The 17,464-nt window shown below is 53.3% G+C and overlaps 1 protein-coding gene across 2 annotated transcripts in view; it reads left to right on the top strand.

The window, feature by feature from the left end:
* The window catches only part of USP36 (ubiquitin specific peptidase 36), a 33,067-nt gene extending 16,037 nt beyond the window's left edge, over nucleotides 1-17,030 (top strand). The window contains exons 10-21 of one of the 2 annotated variants that reach the window (XM_061144651.1): nucleotides 1,135-1,246; nucleotides 3,386-3,526; nucleotides 4,323-4,423; nucleotides 5,287-5,425; nucleotides 7,543-8,181; nucleotides 8,745-8,875; nucleotides 10,688-11,275; nucleotides 11,711-11,898; nucleotides 13,406-13,507; nucleotides 14,175-14,290; nucleotides 14,601-14,752; nucleotides 14,953-17,030. In XM_061144651.1, coding sequence (XP_061000634.1) covers nucleotides 1,135-1,246; nucleotides 3,386-3,526; nucleotides 4,323-4,423; nucleotides 5,287-5,425; nucleotides 7,543-8,181; nucleotides 8,745-8,875; nucleotides 10,688-11,275; nucleotides 11,711-11,898; nucleotides 13,406-13,507; nucleotides 14,175-14,290; nucleotides 14,601-14,732 — 2,389 coding nt within the window. In that variant the 3' untranslated portion in view covers nucleotides 14,733-14,752; nucleotides 14,953-17,030. Of the gene's footprint in view, nucleotides 1-1,134; nucleotides 1,247-3,385; nucleotides 3,527-4,322; nucleotides 4,424-5,286; nucleotides 5,426-7,542; nucleotides 8,182-8,744; nucleotides 8,876-10,687; nucleotides 11,276-11,704; nucleotides 11,899-13,405; nucleotides 13,508-14,174; nucleotides 14,291-14,600; nucleotides 14,753-14,952 lie in introns of both variants that reach the window. The other variant, XM_061144650.1, reaches the window with a different exon arrangement.
* Nucleotides 17,031-17,464: the final 434 nt, after the last annotated feature.

The raw sequence follows: 17,464 nt of genomic DNA on the forward strand, positions 1-17,464 counted from the left end.
AGTTGTGGTTGTCCTAGCTGCCACTCGTGTGGCACTTAGCCAGGCTGGTCTCTGTTCTGAGGGGCTCACGTGCACGTGCGTGCGAGGCAGGGCCTGTTGTTACCCCCATTCCACAGGAGGAAAAACTGAGGCCCAGAAGTGGGGTGATTGCATGTGGAGGCCATCCTGCCGCCTTGATGAGCCGTGCCCTGCAGCTTCCGTTTGGGACTTGAGTGGTCTTCGGCACTGTTCCATCTCAGCAGACGTGACTCTAACCTTCTCTTCAGGGTTCTACAGTCTCTGTGGGTGTGCTACCTTACTTCCAGCTCATTTTTTGGTTTCAGCAGATGTGACTGTAACCCTTCTTCTCTTTAGGGTTCTTTAGTCTCAGCGTGTGGATGTGTTACCTTATATCCAGGTCATTAAAAGCCATAATCACTAAAGAAAGTTTCTCTCCATGTGTTTTTTAGGTTTATGATTCTGTGCCAGAAGCCTGCTTTTTGTCCCTCAGTTCACGCCCCTTAGCTCTAGAGGCTGTTCATTTTGGCCTCTATCTTCTCCCCCTTCATTTCCTCTTCTTCTGGCTTTGCTTTCGGTGATTTCCTGCCTGCCTGTTTATCTCTTGGCCACATCTGCTTAAATTTGTTTTTTCCTGTGTTAGCCCTGTTATTTTTCCATGCCTCTGACTTAGTCTCCCGGTGGGAAAAGTACTTCGTTTTTGTGTTAGAATCTCCACCTTTTTTCTAGTCCTTGTCCTGCTGTAGCTTTCTTTTTCTTAAGTCGTGTTGATTTGACTCTTAGGGGTACAGAGGTCACAGTCTCATTCAAGAAGACTCCTTGTTGAAGAGCAGGTCCCAGGAGACTTCCCTGGTCCAGTGGTTAGGAATCCGCCTGCAGGGCAAGGGGTGGGGGTTCCATCCGTGGTCGGGGAACCTAAGATTCAAGCCTGAGAGCAACTAAGCCCTTGTGCCACAGCTGGAGCATCCTTGCCCCACAGCGGAAGCTCCCACTTGCTGCCACTAAGACCCGAGGCAGCCAAATAAATAAAAATTTAAAAAAAAAAAAAAAGCAGGTCCTGATGTTCTGCTCCTGACCTTGTGAGGACAGCAGTCCTCAGAGCACAGGCCGATAGCTCTTCCTCTCCCTTCCTCGCAGATGCAAAAAGAAGGTTCCAGCCAGCAAGCGGTTCACCATCCACCGGATGTCCAACGTCCTGACACTCTCGCTCAAGCGCTTTGCCAACTTCAGTGGGGGGAAGATCACCAAGGTGAGCCCTCGAGCCAGTGCCCTGGACCTCGTGGTCGGCACTTTTAAAAATTCAGATTCCAGGCTCTGTTTCAGAGAGAGTAGATTCAAGTCTCTGGAAGCCAGGGTCCAGGAGCCTGCATATCTGCAAAAATCCCTAAACGATTGTTAGGCAGTCAAGTTCTAGAACGTCTTTTTTTTCCCCCCAAACTCTGCCTGTGCTTGGGCGTTCCTGCAGTGGAGGGTCCAGGTGGCCTTAAGAATCAAGGTGACGAACGCCGCGCTCTGTAGCTCCCGTCTCCCGTGTCCCGTTTGTCCCCGGAGCAGGTGCAGCCCTGGCTGTGCTTTGTGGAGCGTAGAGTAAAAGGTTTCTGCGGAGTGGCGGTGCAGTCGACGGTGCCTCGTTTCATAAGGGTCTGAAGACCTGTTCTCAGTTGCTAGGGCCTAGCTGTGTGATTTCAGGCAAGGTGCTTGTCTCAGCTTCGGTGTCCTCACTGGTGGTGGTAGGGGGCCTTGTTTAGGTCAGCGTTTCCCAAACTGCTGTTCTGCAGGATGGTAGCATGGTACTCTGAAAGATGTTCTGTGTTCAGCTGAGCTTGGGAAACGCCAACTATCGTTAAAATAATTCTTTTTTTTTTTTATTATTATTAATTTTATTTATTTTGGCTGTGCTGAGTCTTGTTGCTGCTTGGGCTTTTCTCTAGTTGTGATGCTCGGACTTCACGTTGCAGTGGCTTCTCTTGTTGCAGAGCACAGGCTCTAGGGCACCCGGGCTTCACAAGTTGCGGCACGTGGGCTCAGTAGTTGAGCACAGGCTCAGTAGGTGGGGCACGCGGGCTTAGTTGCCCCATGGCATGTGGGGCCTTCCTAGAGCAGGGATTGAACCCATGTTCCCTGCATTGGCAGGCAGATTCTTGACCACTGAGCCACCAGGGACGCCCCTAAAACAGTTATTTCTAATCGCAGGCCTCCTCAGAGCCTTTATTAAGCTGTGTTGCATTTTGAATCTCCCAGGGGAATTTATTATGAAGAATTCCTAGACTCAGTTGTTGAGGGAGTCACTCATTCCTCCGTTTTACTGACACTCACATGTTTACATTGCACTACGCGATGCGAGGCTCTAGGAAATCAGGGGGAGATGATCAGTGCTGAATGAGGTCACGTTGTTTCTGCCCAGAGGAGCTCATGTTTCACCATAACACCTCCTGAAACCAGTTTGCTGTTAGAACACAGTTTGAGAGACACTGGCCTGTGTGGTTTCGGCCCTGTGTCCGGCAAGACTAGACTGGGGCTCCTGAGCCTACTGGATGTGTTTGCCTTTAAGATTTCTGAGACTGTCAATAGATGAGGAAAGACATGTTGGTGAATAGCATGACATTCTGTTGAATTAAAGAAGCCAGACACAAACAGGTCTATATGAGCCCCAGGAACAGGCAGCAGTAACGCTGGCCATGGGCTCAGAACAGGGGTCCTAGGATGGGGGCATTCCCTGGGCAGAAAGGGGTTTTCTGGGTCCGTGTCTGTCTCTAGAATGGAGCGTGGGTTGCCATCAGTGGAGGCGGGTCAGAGCTCAGCAAACTGTAAACTCCTCAGAGTTACATGTTTCGCTCCATGTAAATTGTGCCTCATTTTTTTAAAAAGCCTGTGTGAGCATGGGCAGTAATTGCAGTATATTACACCCCTATCGTTCAAGGCTCACTTTCGATAGTATTTTCTTATGAAAGATTGTTCATTCCTGAAATAAACTTTGACGTGACCTTTGTCCTGATCCATTAAAATTTTAACTTGCCATTGCAATTGCCCATATGGAGTCAGCCTGTTTTTCTGAAGCCCTGGGTCCCTGCCCTGTCCCCTGCCCTCCCCTCAAAGTCTTCTCTATGGGGACGGGCAGGAGAATGAACAGCTCTTCTCCTACTGTATGTGGGACCCAGGTAGCAAGAGAACCAGTCTGGGCATACGGCCAACACAGGAGACCGCAAATCGCTTGACGGGACAATAAGAGTTTCTCAGAGAAACTCCCTTAAAAAGGATGCATTCCACTGACCAGAGGAGGCTCCTGCCTGTCACGCCACATCGTTCAAGACCCACCGATGGGGAGGAGGAGTTGACCCTTACTCTCAGTGGTGAATTGTAATTGCTTGTTCCTTGGCTCTTCCAACAGGATGTGGGCTACCCAGAGTTCCTGAACATCCGCCCGTACATGTCCCAGAGCAGTGGCGAGCCTGTCATGTACGGGCTGTATGCGGTCCTCGTCCACTCGGGCTACAGCTGCCATGCTGGCCACTATTACTGCTACGTGAAGGTCCGTGGCTCTGGTGTCGGCATCCGACTGCCTCGGGGGGTGTTGTGTGTGCTGCCTCCTGGCCGGGGGGTGAGGAGAGGCAGGTTGGCGGTGCCTGATTGCACAGCTCCAGGTGGGCCCTCATTATACTCTGGGAAGTGGCCCTGTTTTGTGGTTACGTCCAGGTCCTATTGCTGCTTATTCATGGAGCACAAAGACATCCTTCTGACCTGTCCCACTCAGTTCGGTCCTACTTTTGAAGGCCTTGCAGTGAGACACGAGGGGGGCTGCTTTCGGTACCCTGTTCTTAGACCCCTGAAGAAGTCTCAGAAGGCCAGATGTTGGTGGGAGAGGCTGTGCCAAGCAGACCTTCCAAAAGACCCTTCAGGAGGGAAAGCATGCATCTTTGGGGGTTCCAGGAAGGAAGCGGGGGGCCAGCACACTTGGGAGGGCATATTCAGAGTTAGCTATTTGGCATTTTTGTGTGAAATCATTGGAAAAGACCTTGATGCTGGGAAAGATTAAGGGCAGGAGGAGAAGAGGGTGACAGAGCATGACATGGTTGGATAGCATCACCAACTTCATGGACATAAGTTTGAACAAACTCCGGGAAACAGTGAAGGACAGGGAAGCCTGGCGTGCTACAGTCCTTGGGGTAACCAAGAGTCAGACATGACTAAGCGACTGAATAACAGCATTTGCTAACTCAAACTCAGATATATGTGGCAGTTGAAAGGTTTGTTCCTTCCCTTGTTAAAAGTAAGGATCACAGAAGAGTTGATCATTTGGTTTTCATCCTCACCCTCTGCTGCTTCAGGCAAGCAACGGACAGTGGTACCAGATGAATGACTCCTTGGTTCACGCCAGTAACATCAAGGTGGTTCTGAACCAGCAGGCCTACGTCCTCTTCTACCTGCGGTAACCAACTCCCCACCCCACCCCCTCCCCCCGCACCTCCACTCTCGCCCTGACCAGCCTCCCTGGCCTTTTCCTGTGTGAAAGTAACTGAGAAGTCTGAAGGACGGAAGAGCTGTCCTCCGGCCAGTGAGAGGTAATAGAGCGCGGCCACCGGGAAGGATGCTTAGACTGCGTCTGTCTGGCTGCTAAGTCAGAGCCAGAGCCCGAGGGAAGGTCGGAGTGCAGTCCCATCTGCCCCACGTGGGGGTGACTTGGCATGAAAATGGGAAGGCCGTCTGGCATTTTACATTATTGCCCCTGATTAGCTGCGCTCTGTCTGGGTATTGGCTCGCCCCCACCCCATCCTCTGGGGGTTGTGGTCGTGGTGGGCAGGCAAGTGGGTCAGCAGAGGGTGGAGGCCTCAGAAGGTGTGTCTTCCCGGGACTGGTGGTCGCCCACCTGGAGGATGAGGACGTGGCAAAGGGTGGTATTGTTGCTTCAGGCTGACTTTCTAATAAACTGAGAATCTAGCTTTGGAAGAGCTCTCGAGTGATTTGCTCTCTGCTTATATTGAGTGACCTCCAGAGCTATGTAGTAAATTCTCATGGTCTGCCTTTGCTTGGTCCCCACTGCTTTTTTTTTTTTTTTTTTCTGGCTGTGCCACTTGGCTTGAGGGACTCAGTTCCCAGACCAGGGATTGAACCCAGGCCATGGCTGTGACAGTCCGGAATCTTAACCACTGGGCCACCAGGGAACTCCCTGCTTGCCCCCCCATGAAACTGTCACCTTGACTTTGGTATTCTGATTTCTTCTCTCACTCACTTTGGGTCAGGCCTCTGCAGCTTCAGTAAGGCAGTCCCTGCCTCCTTCTGTCCCTTTGACAGGATTCCAGGCTCTAAGAAGAGTCCCGAGGGCTCCATCTCCAGGACGGCCTCCTCCCTTGCCAGCCGCCCCGGCGTGGTTCCGGACCATGTCCGGAAGAATGTCAGCAATGGGACCACAGCCTCCCCAATGACCGGAAAGGTACTTATTTAAGAGGATCGATGGAAACCTTGCTGTCCTTGCGGCCAGTGCCTCTCAGAGTATCATGGAATACCCCCTCCACCCCCTGATCTCTGCACGCAGCGGGGCTTGACCCAATTGAAGGAGAGTGCAGACGGCTGTCCTGCTCTGTTCCATGTTCTTTCTGAAGCGGGTTACGGGGCCGATGCTGGTGAGGAAGAGGGAACAGTGGATAGAAAATGCAACTCAGCAGATCAAGACTTAGCTCCCAGCTGCCTTACACAAGTGCAATGACAGGTCCCCCAAGCACACCTTAAGCACCTGGGAAAAAATACTTTATCCCCACACTTTAATACTGAAAATGTGAGTAGTTTGTACCAGGGTTAATTTCCTGATTTTGATAGTTATACTATGGTTGTGTTAAGAGAACGTCCTTCCTTTCTTCTGAGGAATACTTGGTGTTTATGGAGGTAAAAGGATGTCTTTTGTTTAAAATTTACTCAAGTGGTTAGAAAAATATATATGTATATACACATGCATATGTTGATATGTATATGGAAGGAGAGAGAGCAGGAAACTTAATGTGGTAAAGTGTTAATGATTAGGGAATATCCCTTTGAAGTTTTTTTTGTATGTATTGGAAATTTCCTACTAAGAAAAAGTTAACTCAGTTTTATTACCAAGATAAGTAGCAATTTCCTTTATTACAACATAATTCGTAATTCAAAACTAGAACAGCCGTCTCTGTTGACTGCTTCTGTGATCCCAGTCTGAAGATAAATCCAAACCCAGGCTGTCAACGGCCTCCACAGCCTGCAGGGTTTTTAGTCTTTTACGAAAATCTGTTTCCCCGCCAATGTTCAAGAAAACAGAAGCTGAAATAGAAGCATTGGAATTGACACAGCAGTGATGAGCTGTGACCCAGTTGCAAGGGTGATGGTCACTCTGACCAGAGCAGGAAAGCCAGAAGCCTCAGTCATAGCTCAGAGGAGCAGCAAGGAGCACAGGGGTGCCTGAGGGTGAGCATGGGTAACCCTGGGTTAGGCTGGGTTAGCAAGGGCACTCCACTGACAGTGTGTGTTTTCATTACAAAAGCAACTTTCCAAATACACTGCAGTTGCCCAGAAGTCATTTTACTTTAAATAGCATTGTATGGTCCCAGGTACTTAAACGCCCAACGATTGAACAGGTTGTGTAGCACAGTGGGAAGGTGTATTCCCTTTAGGAGGAAGATTAATAAAGAAATAATGATCTAAGTGACTTCAAGTCCCTCTGTGGCCTGTGCAAAGGATATGGGTGCTTAATGATTCAAAGTAGTATCAATTTAGCAAACATTTTGGGAATACCTCATTGCTGGTAAGAGGATAGTAAATTCAGTGTGGCAATATGCATCCTAATTTATGAAAATATTAATAGTCTAGTCATTCTATTTCTTAAAAAAATGAGTATGGAATACTAAGTACAGGAGAAGATTCAGTTTTTTGATTATTCATTGACAAGTAGTTACTAAGCGTAGGACCTTGACCTGTTGGGAGGGGGAGGTGACTGGTCACGGTGAGTGGCCCCGGTGCAGGCCTCGGGGAGCGTTTCAGGGTGTGGGTGGTATAGACCCAGGTGTGATGGTGCTGTGGAGAAGGATGGGGCACTTAGCCCCCAGCTGGTCACTTCAAGGCTACCTGGAGCCAGTCTAGTTCCTAAGGTCTTCACATGGTGCGCTGTCTGCTAGTCAAACGTTACAGACCTTTGCTGAGGGCCCGAGCATGCACGTGATACAGCGCATGCTTGGAACTGAGGCGCCCGTGTCAGCAGAGAAGCCCCAGGGAAGGACACTAGCGTATCAGTCGGGTTATGTTTAGAGGATGGAACTTGGTAAATTTTTTCCCTTTATACTATTTTTGTATTTCTCAAATCCTGATGAAAACGTACTGCTTTCATAGTCAAGATGATTATAGAGACGCACACCCATTTGTGCAGAACTCAGGAATTGCTGAAAAGAAGTAGCGATGTCTATATCGTGTGCCCGTGTCAATAATTTGTTTGGAGTGGCTCCTCCAAAGCTCCCGCCTGCTGCCTCCTTGTGGGGGCCGTCCCTACTCCCTCTGGCTTTGACCACATCCTCTGCTTTGCTCCTCTCTTAGAGACCAGACCCTGCAATGATGAAGAAGCCACAGACCCCTGAAGAACTTGGGGTGCCCATTGCCAGGAATGGCTCGGTGTCGGGTCTGAAGTCTCCTAATGGATATGCTCTTCCCAAGCCCCCGCTGGGGTCCCCTTCCCCCAAACTCTTCAAAACACCCACCCACACGCCAGCCATTCTGGATGAGCCTGGAAAGAAAGTCAAGAAACCGGCCTCCCTGCAGCACTTCTCCCCTCCGCCCAGCACGAGCGCGCTGGGCGGCAGCAGGAGCGAGGGTCGCAGGCCAGGCTCCTGGGACGGCCGGGCCCCTGTCTCTACCTCACCCCGGGCCCCAGCTGCAGGGACCCCCAGTGGGCTTGGGCTCCAGGCGGGTGACGAGGGCCCCACCCCTAAGGGGGGGTGCTCCAGCCCTGAACACCCCACCAGCAGGCCCCCCCAGGCCCCCCGGAGCGGAGCCGCCCCCCTCGGAGATTCTCAGGGAACCCACTTCGCCACTGCCGGCCCTGCCAAGGTGCTGCCGGCCCGACAGGACCCCGAGCCGGAGAAGGCCAAGTGCCCCGTCCCGAGCGGCACCAGCCCCGAGCTGGCCAACGCCATGTCTCCTCCTCCGGCCAAAAAGCTGGCCCTCTCTGCCAAGAAGGTGGGTGTGTGGGTGGCTCGACCCCGAAGGGTCTTGGTAGGAGCCAGGAAGTGGGGTTGCTTCTAGCTTTGTGGAGGGCGGTGAGACAACAGCTGAGGGCGTCCCGCAGTGTTGGAGGGACGCGGGAGCTGTCCTGGCACGGGCGGGGGCAGCAGCAGTGTGATCAGATGAGGCTGGGAGCCGATGGGCCTCCATTTCTGTGGACAGACGTCCTAAGGGAGCCTTGGGGATGGGCCCCAGCCAGGAGCTCTGAGCACAGGGGCACACAGGCTGGCCGGCACCTCTATGTGCAGCTTGACGCGCTGTGATGTAATTGTCCTACTGAAGTTTTTGTTTAAACTTCCTTCCTTTTTTCCTTTTTGTTTCTAACCAAAAACACTTCTGATTCTTCTTCTATCATTCCCCCCCTACCCCTCACACTCCCTTTTTTTGTTCTCCTTCTGTCCTCTCATTCTCCCTTCTGGGCTCTTTTTTCTTTTTTTTTAATTTTATTTTTATTTTCCTCCTCACTCACGGCAACCTTTTTTAGACCACCAAGTTTTTATTTATGTCAATAACTGCAGGCCAGCACCCTGCGGAGGGCAACCGGCAATGACCTCCGTCCACCTGCCCTCTCTCCATCCTCCGACCTCACCTACCCCCGGAAACCCACTCACCCTGTCGCCGCCACCACCTGGCCTGTCAGTGCAATGCGGTAAGCAGGGCAGCTGCTGCTCCCCGTGGGGCTGGCGCAGAGGTCTGCCGACGTCTCCTCTGTCCTCCTGCCCAAGGGGCTTCCGCGGGCACAGGCAGCTTGGTCTCTGCGGTCCTGGCTTTTTTTGACTCTGTCTTCATCTCCTGTCCGCCTGCCACGTGCACTTGGTGATGGATGTGTTTGAACTGATCTCCCTGGGGATCCCCAGCGCCGAGACAGGACCCCAAAGTGGAAGGCCAGGGTTGCGGGGGTGGTGGGTGTTTGGACAGGCGCCGTGTGAGCTCAAAGGCCTGTGTTCAGGTTGTGTCTCCTAGCAGCGCTCCGGGGCTTATCTTGGGGCAAGGTGGGGTCTGTCACCCTGGCCCTCAGGGCATTCCCAGTGGGCTCTGGGGGCCACCGCAGGGGCCGTGGCTCCGTGGGGCTTTTCAGCATCTGGGTAGTTGCCCCTCTGGAGGCGTGGGCTGTCGCCTCCTGGCCCGCTCTGCACAGGGACGCTTGAGTCCCTTCAGGTGTTGAGGGCAGAAGGCCCAGAGTTCCTGATAAATGGCTGTCTGAGAAGTGAGGCTCTGCCTTTGACAGCTGGGGAGGGAGGGAGGAAAGAAGGAAGGAAGACAAGGCAAAGTCACAAGGGGGTTTGGACGGGTTCAGCATTTACGTGGCGCCATCGTGCCCTCCCTGCCCCCCTCATTCAGTGCCCTGCACTCGGGAGCCCCCTATTCCCTTCCCCCAGCCCCCTCCTACTCTCACTGCTGGCACAGGGGTTTTGCACTTGGTAGGTCCTTAAACGTTCACAACATACATTTGTTATTTTGTTCTGTGTTTCTTTGACATACGTTTTTTTTTTAATTCCAAAAAAGGCAGAGTAACATGTTATAGTAATACAATTTGTGTGGCCATCAGGGTTTGTTCTGATTTAGACAGCGATGAGACAGTTCTGTTTAATTAATAACTCTTAAGAGGTGGGCATTATTGTCATTCATTCACAGATGAGAAAAATTGTGGCTCAGAGTGGAAAGTTGACTTTTCCATGTTTGCATAGTTGACAGAAGTGTTTCCCAAATGGCTCAGTGGTAAAGAATCCACCTGCCAATAGGGGACCTGGGTTCAATCCCTGGGTCAGGAAGATACCCTGGAGAAGGAAATGGCAGTCTACTCCCCTATGCCAGCCTGGGAAATCCCATGGACACAGGAATCTGGCGGGCTACAGTCCATGGGATCGCAGAAGAGCCGGACGTGACTTAGTGACTCAACACACACAGAGCCACAAGTTAGCAACACACACATTTGACAGGAAGGAGACCCAAGAGTCTCTCGCCTGTCCAGTCCTGCCCCTTGCTCATCTTGCTGTATAGCTGGCTGAAAGTCTGTCTCCCTGATCTTCATAAACCCCAAGTTTCAGAGGAAAATCCTAGGAACGTAATAGCAAAAGACAGGTAGGCTTATATCTGCCTTTCTTGTAAGACTTAACTGCCTGTGCTCCGACACCTGATGCTTGTGGAGGCTGGACGTTTATTGCTAGGTGGAGCTTTCCTCTGAACACATTGGTATTGAAAGTTTAAAACACTGGAGTTTGTGAAAGTACTTTGGACTATCTGGTGACAAGAAACCGAGATATGTAGTGATTTTTATGAACTTTGATCTTGAGGTTCGAATTTGCTTGTTAGCCTGTGTTTTCTAACTGCTCTGAAACATGTACGGTATCTGAGGTTTACCGGGGAAAATCATTGAAAATCCTTACCTGAGAGGGATGGGGCTGAGGGAGGGCAGGGCAGGAGAACTTGGCCTGTCCTCACTGCCCGCCTCTCCCTACAGGGCTGTCTCACCTGCTCCCAGACCCTCCAGCCATCTGAAGCCCCCTTTCGACCCCCATCCCCCATCACTGTCCAGCAGCCCCCAACCTCTTGGGACATCAGACCCACAGAGCTGCTCGCCCGCCTCTGCACCCCTGCCTCAGGTCAATGGGGCCTTCCGGGCCCCCCTATACCAGCTGCCAGAGGCCAGCGAGCCCCCAGAGAGCCTTGGTAAGAAGAGGAAGAAGACTCGCATGGAAGGGGGCTGTGTCTCGGAGACCTGCATGGCCGTGGTGGCCCTGCCCGGGAAGAGGAGGAAGAGGAAGAGGAAGCACACAGGGGACGTGGATGCCACCCCACCGCAGGACGAGCAGACACTGGGGCCGCCCTGGAGCCCCGAACGCAGGAAAGAGGGCCGGGCGGAGCCATTGGTGGACAGAACGGAGGAAGAGGGCAGACACCAGCCAGGGAGCAGCCAGCGCCTGGAGAACGGCTGGCCTGTGGGATGCATGACCGACGGCCCCTACATGAGCAGCAGGAAGAGGAGGAGAAAGGGACTGGAGAGCTGTGACGGAGGAGACTGCCTCCCCGGGGACCCATCTTGGCACGGGTGAGAGTGAGGAGCCAGGCGGCCCTGCACCTCCACTCACTCACACACAGCCTGCTCCGGGTGGGTGCTGTCTAGAGATATAGGCGCCCAGACCTCTGGGGTGTGACTGTGTTGTCCCGGGGTTTGGCGAGTGGAGGCATGTCCCGAATCTGGCCAGTACCCTGTGTGCTGGGAGGTCACGTGACCCGGGCTGGGCTGGGCTGGGCTGGGCTCCTGTTGTCCAGTTTGTAGGACTTGCCTCGGTGAGGATTAAAAATGCACTCGTGTGCTTTCCTGGGCTGCGGCCGTGGATCGCTGGCGCACTGTCCTGGTCAGGTTCGGGTGGTATCTCCTGGAGCTCTTCTCCAGGGCCAGGCACACACCAGCAGAGTTCTCTAGATGTCTGGGCTTCTATTTGCTCGGAGCCGACTGTCCACTCTGACTTCCCAGGAGCAGTGCACCCTCGGACGTTGTCCAGCCAGAGACCGTTGCAACATCACTGAGGAGAAAGAAAAAGAAAAAAAAGAAGCAAGAGCCGCAACAAGAAGTAGAAGAGAAGGAGCCTGAGGGCCAGAGGGGCCCCGCTGTTCCTGGGAGCACGCCCCTGCCAGCTGTGAATGGCCAGGCTCCCGGGGGCCCCACAGGTGTGCACGGGGCGGGGAGGGGGCGCTGAGGGTGGGAGCCATCCTGCCGTGTGTGTCCAGAGGCAGGTGCGGTTCACTGGGGAGCCCTCCGCCCTGGGGGGAGCCGTCTGCCCACTGGCCTCCTCACCTGGTTGATCCTTCAGCTGGATCTACCCCGCAGGAGAAGGCAGGACACACGTAAATGTCTGCACATTCTGTGAGCCCAGCATTTCTTCTGGTTCAGGGCTGTTCCCTTCTGAACCTTCCCACTGCAGTGACTCCTGGGCCGCCCAGCCTGGTGTTGTCCTTTGCCACTTGAACTTGGAGCGTTGAGTTCAGAAGCTCACTTCCCTCTGCCTCTCTGTTGTGAGCCTGACTGACCATCACACAGCTTCTTGCTTTTGAGGTGCTGTGGGTCTGCCCAGGCTGAGGCCCCTGCCAGGCAGCTCATTTGTGTTTTGTCTTCTCTCTCTTTCTGGCTGGCAGGACTCACTGGGCTCTCCTGGTGGAGTGTGTTACACGAGGGAGGAGAAGGTCCTCAGCTCCTCCGGAAGGGGCCCAGATCTCAGGGGATCCGCTGTTGTGTTAGTTCTTTAGGGGTACACTGGCCTCTGGGGATTGACCTGGAGTTTGTATCAGACTCCAGAGAAACGCAGCCATGAATGAACGTGGAGTTTTAATAATTACACGGCAAAGCACTAACTGCTAGGCAGTGAGGAGTGGCTGCGGCAGGTGGCCGGAGCATCACTGGAGAGAGGGCTGCAGACAGTGGCCGTCACCAGACCGCGGCATCGTCTGTGAGCCCACTGGCCCAGCTGGGGTGCCGGGGCTACAGGGAGACCCAGTGCCGTGTGCCCGCTCACAGTCCCAAAGTGGGGACAGGCCTTGGTGGCCGAGAGTCGGCTAGAGCTACGGCTGTCCGTGGCTCTGCGTGACCACCAGGCCCGAGCTGTGCTGAGGAGCAGCCAGTGGGGCTGGTGGGAACAGGTTGGGGGTAGAGAGTGGACACTGTCCTGCTCAGGGCACTGAGTCTTAAGGACACAAGGTCACTGCCCAGTTGGCAGCCCGGAGAGATGAGGTGAGGCTCGTGTTTAGGACAGCGAGTCCATTCTGGCGGTTGGAGGTGGTTGGGGGGCAGGGCAGAGGCCAGGGCCAGCTCAGATGTCGTCTCTAGAGCCATGATGAGGGGCAGTCAGTACTGTCTGTGCAGATGTCCTTTCTTGCTGGCCAGGCTCTCTGAGGACAGGGCCAGCAGACAGGAGCTGCCCCACCAAGCCGCGGTGGTGGTGGTGGCGGTGGAGAGAGGCGCCTTGTCCCTCCAGTTCCCTCCGCTCCATGTTTCTGCCGGTTCTCTCCAGGCGAGGAAGAGAAATCGTTAACACTCTTGCCACAGGCAGGCAGAAAGAGCTCGCTTTTACACATTCTCAGTAATCTGTGATTAGTAAGTGTTGCAGTGCTGTTGTAAATAAAAGGTGTGTGATCATTTTCTCGGTGATTTAAATGTATGTAAATATTCCTCTGATTACAGGGCTGGGACCGGCTCCACTTGCATCCTGGGACAGAGAGAGAGAATCCGATGTGGTCCAAGAATTGCTAAAATATTCATCTGATAAAGCTTATGGGAGAAGAGGTACTGTTTTGCGACCTGACTTCTATTTTCCTATGATCGGGTTATGTAGGAGATAGAGGCCTGAAGCGGGCCTTCTATGTTGAGCCTTGTGCACAGAGATTGCTTGGTTCTGAAGACAGGAAAAGGAATGTGAACGTCAGTTGTACCCTCTCTGGCCTCCACAGCCATTGCGTGCAGGTCAAGGACCCTGCAGTTGGGTTTAGTCTGCGGAAGGATCCAGAACAGCTTCCCCCTGGGGTCTGGGAGCAAGGAGAAGGCGTGTGTGCCTCAGGGTGGGGATGGCTGTGAACAGAAAGGCTCGTCCGGCTTGTGTGCTGTACGTTCTTATTTAGAACATTATTTTTCTAATTCGGACTTGGAGAAAAAACACAAGGTCTTTGTCTCTCAAATGAGAGCAGGGGTTTATAAAAATGAAATTTTGAGGATTGGTGGTAGAGAGAGTTAACAGTGTTTGCTCACGTGACAGAGTCATTGACTGTCCTGCAAACCAGAGGCCACGCCGCCCCTCTTCTTTTCCTTCTCTGTGGGTCCATTCTCACCAGAAGGTGGCACTCAAAAATGGTGAATCCCTGGGAGTAGACCCTCATATGTAAACTGCATCCTTGAAGTAAATCGCCAGGGCAGCTGGGAGCCCACCCAGGTCCTGACGCACGTGTCTGCCTTGCAGTTTTGACGTGGGATGGCGAGGTGTCGGCCGTCAGTCAGGACGCCATCCAGGACAGCAGGCTGGCCCGCACGGCCACGGTCATTGACGACTGGGACAAAGAGTTCGACCGAGGGAAGGTGTGACACGTGGTGGACCTGGCAGGGGGGACTTGGGTTTTCAGGGCGGTTTGAAGTGGCCGAGGGCGAGGCTGGAGCCTGGCTGCCTGGGAGCCACGTGGCCGGGTGCAGGGTCTCCGTCCCCCAGTTGCTTGTGCTCCGCCATCAGTGAAGTTGGGGTCGTGGGGACACCTCCTGAGGGTCACGTGGAGGACAAGTCTGCTTAGATCACACGTTGAGACTTGAGCTGGCATGCAGTAAGCACTCGGAAGGAGCCACCAGGACCTGGGGGAGGCCTTTGTGGGAATTGTGACACTGATTCTTGACATAGGAGAAGAAAGTGAAAAAGTTCAAGAGAGAGAAGAAGAGAAACTTCAACGCCTTCCAGAAACTTCAGAGTAGACGGAATTTTTGGTCTGTGACTCATCCAGCTAAGGCTTCCAGTCTGAGCTATCGCCGCTGAAAGTGCTGCTGTCAAGATAGGTCAGTTTGTGTGCGTGTGTGTGTCTGGGGGGGCGGGGGGGGCAGTGTGTATGGTATGGGGTGTGGTGTGCGTGCTCTGTCTCTGGGCTCCCTCTCAGTCACGTGTCGTGGCCTCTGTTGGACACACACTTCAGGGATGATGGTGGGACCCTCAGGGTCTCTTCTCTCTCCATCAGGAACCATGTTCTCTGCCCCCACAGCCTCCAGAGACACAGCATCCCTCCCCGCGGACGGTCTGTCTGGACTGAAGAGCCGCTTGCCGTGGACTCGCTGGCCTCTCAGTGGGGAGACGGCCCACAGAGGCCCTGGGCTTCTGCCCAGGTGAACACGACGTGCACTGTGACAGACCGCGTGGTGACGCAGGGAGCAGGGGCAGAACAGTGATGGGAAGCAGGGTGGGGCCGAGCGCCCTGTGATGCTGGCCAGCAGTGTCCAGCCTGGGACCGCGGGGGAGAGTGGGGAGGACGCGGCCGAGCCTTCCAGGGTGACCTCGAGCTCCGGAGGTGACAGCGTGCGGCCAGTTGCCCTTCTCCGTGGACCGTGCGGCTCCCACTTCCTCCCGTGGGGGCTCTGTATGCCTTACCAGTCCACCCTCAGAAAGTCAGAGCCCTAGGCTGGCCCCACGCTGCAGCCTCTCTCTTCCTTTGGAGTTGGGCAGAGGGCAGTGCGTCTCTCCATCTCAAGAAAAAGACTCCCTCTGGAGAGCGGACGGCCCAGGTGGGGCGGGGCGGGGGCCAGAAAGATGCAACAACACATCTACTGCTCAGGCTGCTGCTGTTCTGAGGTGGCTTTGCTGGACCTCCCCGCTCCTGCCCCCAGCCCTTGCAGCTGCAGTAACCCCGGGGTCCTTACCAAGGTGGTGTTCTTGGGGTAGATTCCTCCTTTTATTTTACTACTTGATATAAAACGTTTATTTTTGACCAGGCCTGTGGCTTCCATTAGCAATATGTCTCCTTTCCCTAATATGCAAATACTGGCTTCGTTTGCTCAATTTTGTGAGTGCTTTTGAATTGAAGATGATTGTGTAACTGGAGACGATCACTATCCCTTTTTTTCTTATCCTCTTCAAGCTGTGCCTGCAAACTTGTAATTTAATAAATACGGGAAATCCTCAGTGAGCTGATATTGTCCAGAAAAAAGACCAGTGTCCCAGTGGTAGAAGGTACAGAAGTTAAGTCTGAAGATTATCACTCAGCACATGTACTCTTGGGATCACTTCCTGTGGGCGTGGCTCAATGTCTGGCCTGGTCCTGCCCTCCAAGGGGTCTCCTGGGCCTGAGCCCCAGTGCACTCGTCCAGCCCCTGCTTTCTTCCTCACCAAGCTTTGCCCTTTGTTCTGGGACCTGGGGGACCCAGGTGGTGTCGAAAAAGCGTTAAAACATTTTTTATACGGGGAGATACATTAATTTTTTCATGTGGGGGGTGGTTTTTGTTTTTCCCAGGTTTGTATTCCTCTCTTAAAAGGTAGGGAGGATAATACCCCGTGGCCTGAGCTGGGGCTGCTCTGGCCTCAGCAGATGGGAACCAAGCTCTGCCTGGACTGGTCAGGGAGCCCTTTTCTGGAGGCCTGACTCCCGCATGTCAGCCACGCCTGCTCAGAACTGAGCGGCCCGCCCCGGTGCCCTGTGACTTTGTCATTTGTCATCTCAGGAGGGAAGGCAGGTGCCTCCATGGGCAGGAAGGATTTTCTTCTCCCCATCTGAAGATGTCAACATTCATTCCTGTGTGAACTGTTTCCCCGACCGTATTCTTGTTATGTTTTGTTGGTTGGAAAAGAAAAATTCTGTTGTCTGCTCGCACAGAATTTATCTCCTCTTCTTTCTCTCCCTCTTCTCCAAATCAGTCTCCCCTTTCTCCACTGTATAATTACAACGCCTTTTTCTGAGGAAAACACATCACCCGTTTTCTCCCAGGCAGTGATGCGCATTGGCCTGACTCCACAGCGTTTATCACTGTTAGGTAGGCGAGTCCTCCAAACTGAGGGAAAGGAACGGCCCAGAATGTGAGCCCAGATCCTGGCTGCCTGCACATCAAGGTAAAGAACTGAAGCTTTTAGGGTGACCCTTGTTGACTGAGAACGTGGGTTTCATTTAGCTTTGTGTTTGTGGAGGGGGCACCTCTCCTGGTGGTCCAGTCTTCTCACTCCCTGCCTCTCCGCCGGGGGCCCTGGTTACACCACGGCCCCGTGTGTGCAATGAGCCCGCAGCTCATGGCCAGGGACCCAGGGGGCACAGATGTTGCCAAGATCTCAGTGCAATAAAATAATGAGTTTTTGTGAGACCTGCCTGTGTCTTTTCCCTATGGCTTTTAAAAGGTTCCCCCCCACCCACCTACTTCAGTCCGCTGGCCCCGTTCACACGCGACGTCGGCCTTGGGTGCTGTCACCCGTCCGTGAGTGGGAGCCAGGCACTTCGGGCAGTCTGTGGGAGAGAGCTTAGAGCAGGTCTTCATTAGGAATAAAGAGGTTTATCTGAGTGTCTTAATGTTATACATACACTTACCCGAATTTAAGAAGGCAGGGATCCTTTGAAGTGGCTCCCTGAGCTTTGTTGATGATTTTCAGTGAGCATCAGATTGAAACATGGAAACAGTATCATTCCACAGAGGTCTGTTGTTTGAAAATTTTTGTAACCGAATGTTTGGATTTCTGCAGGTAAAGATGAGGGAGACATCATAGGTTTTACCAAACTGAGTTTTTCTGACAGCTGTCAA

Source organism: Dama dama, chromosome 5 (genome assembly GCF_033118175.1).
Source record: "Dama dama isolate Ldn47 chromosome 5, ASM3311817v1, whole genome shotgun sequence".
Classification (NCBI taxonomy): domain Eukaryota; kingdom Metazoa; phylum Chordata; class Mammalia; order Artiodactyla; family Cervidae; genus Dama; species Dama dama.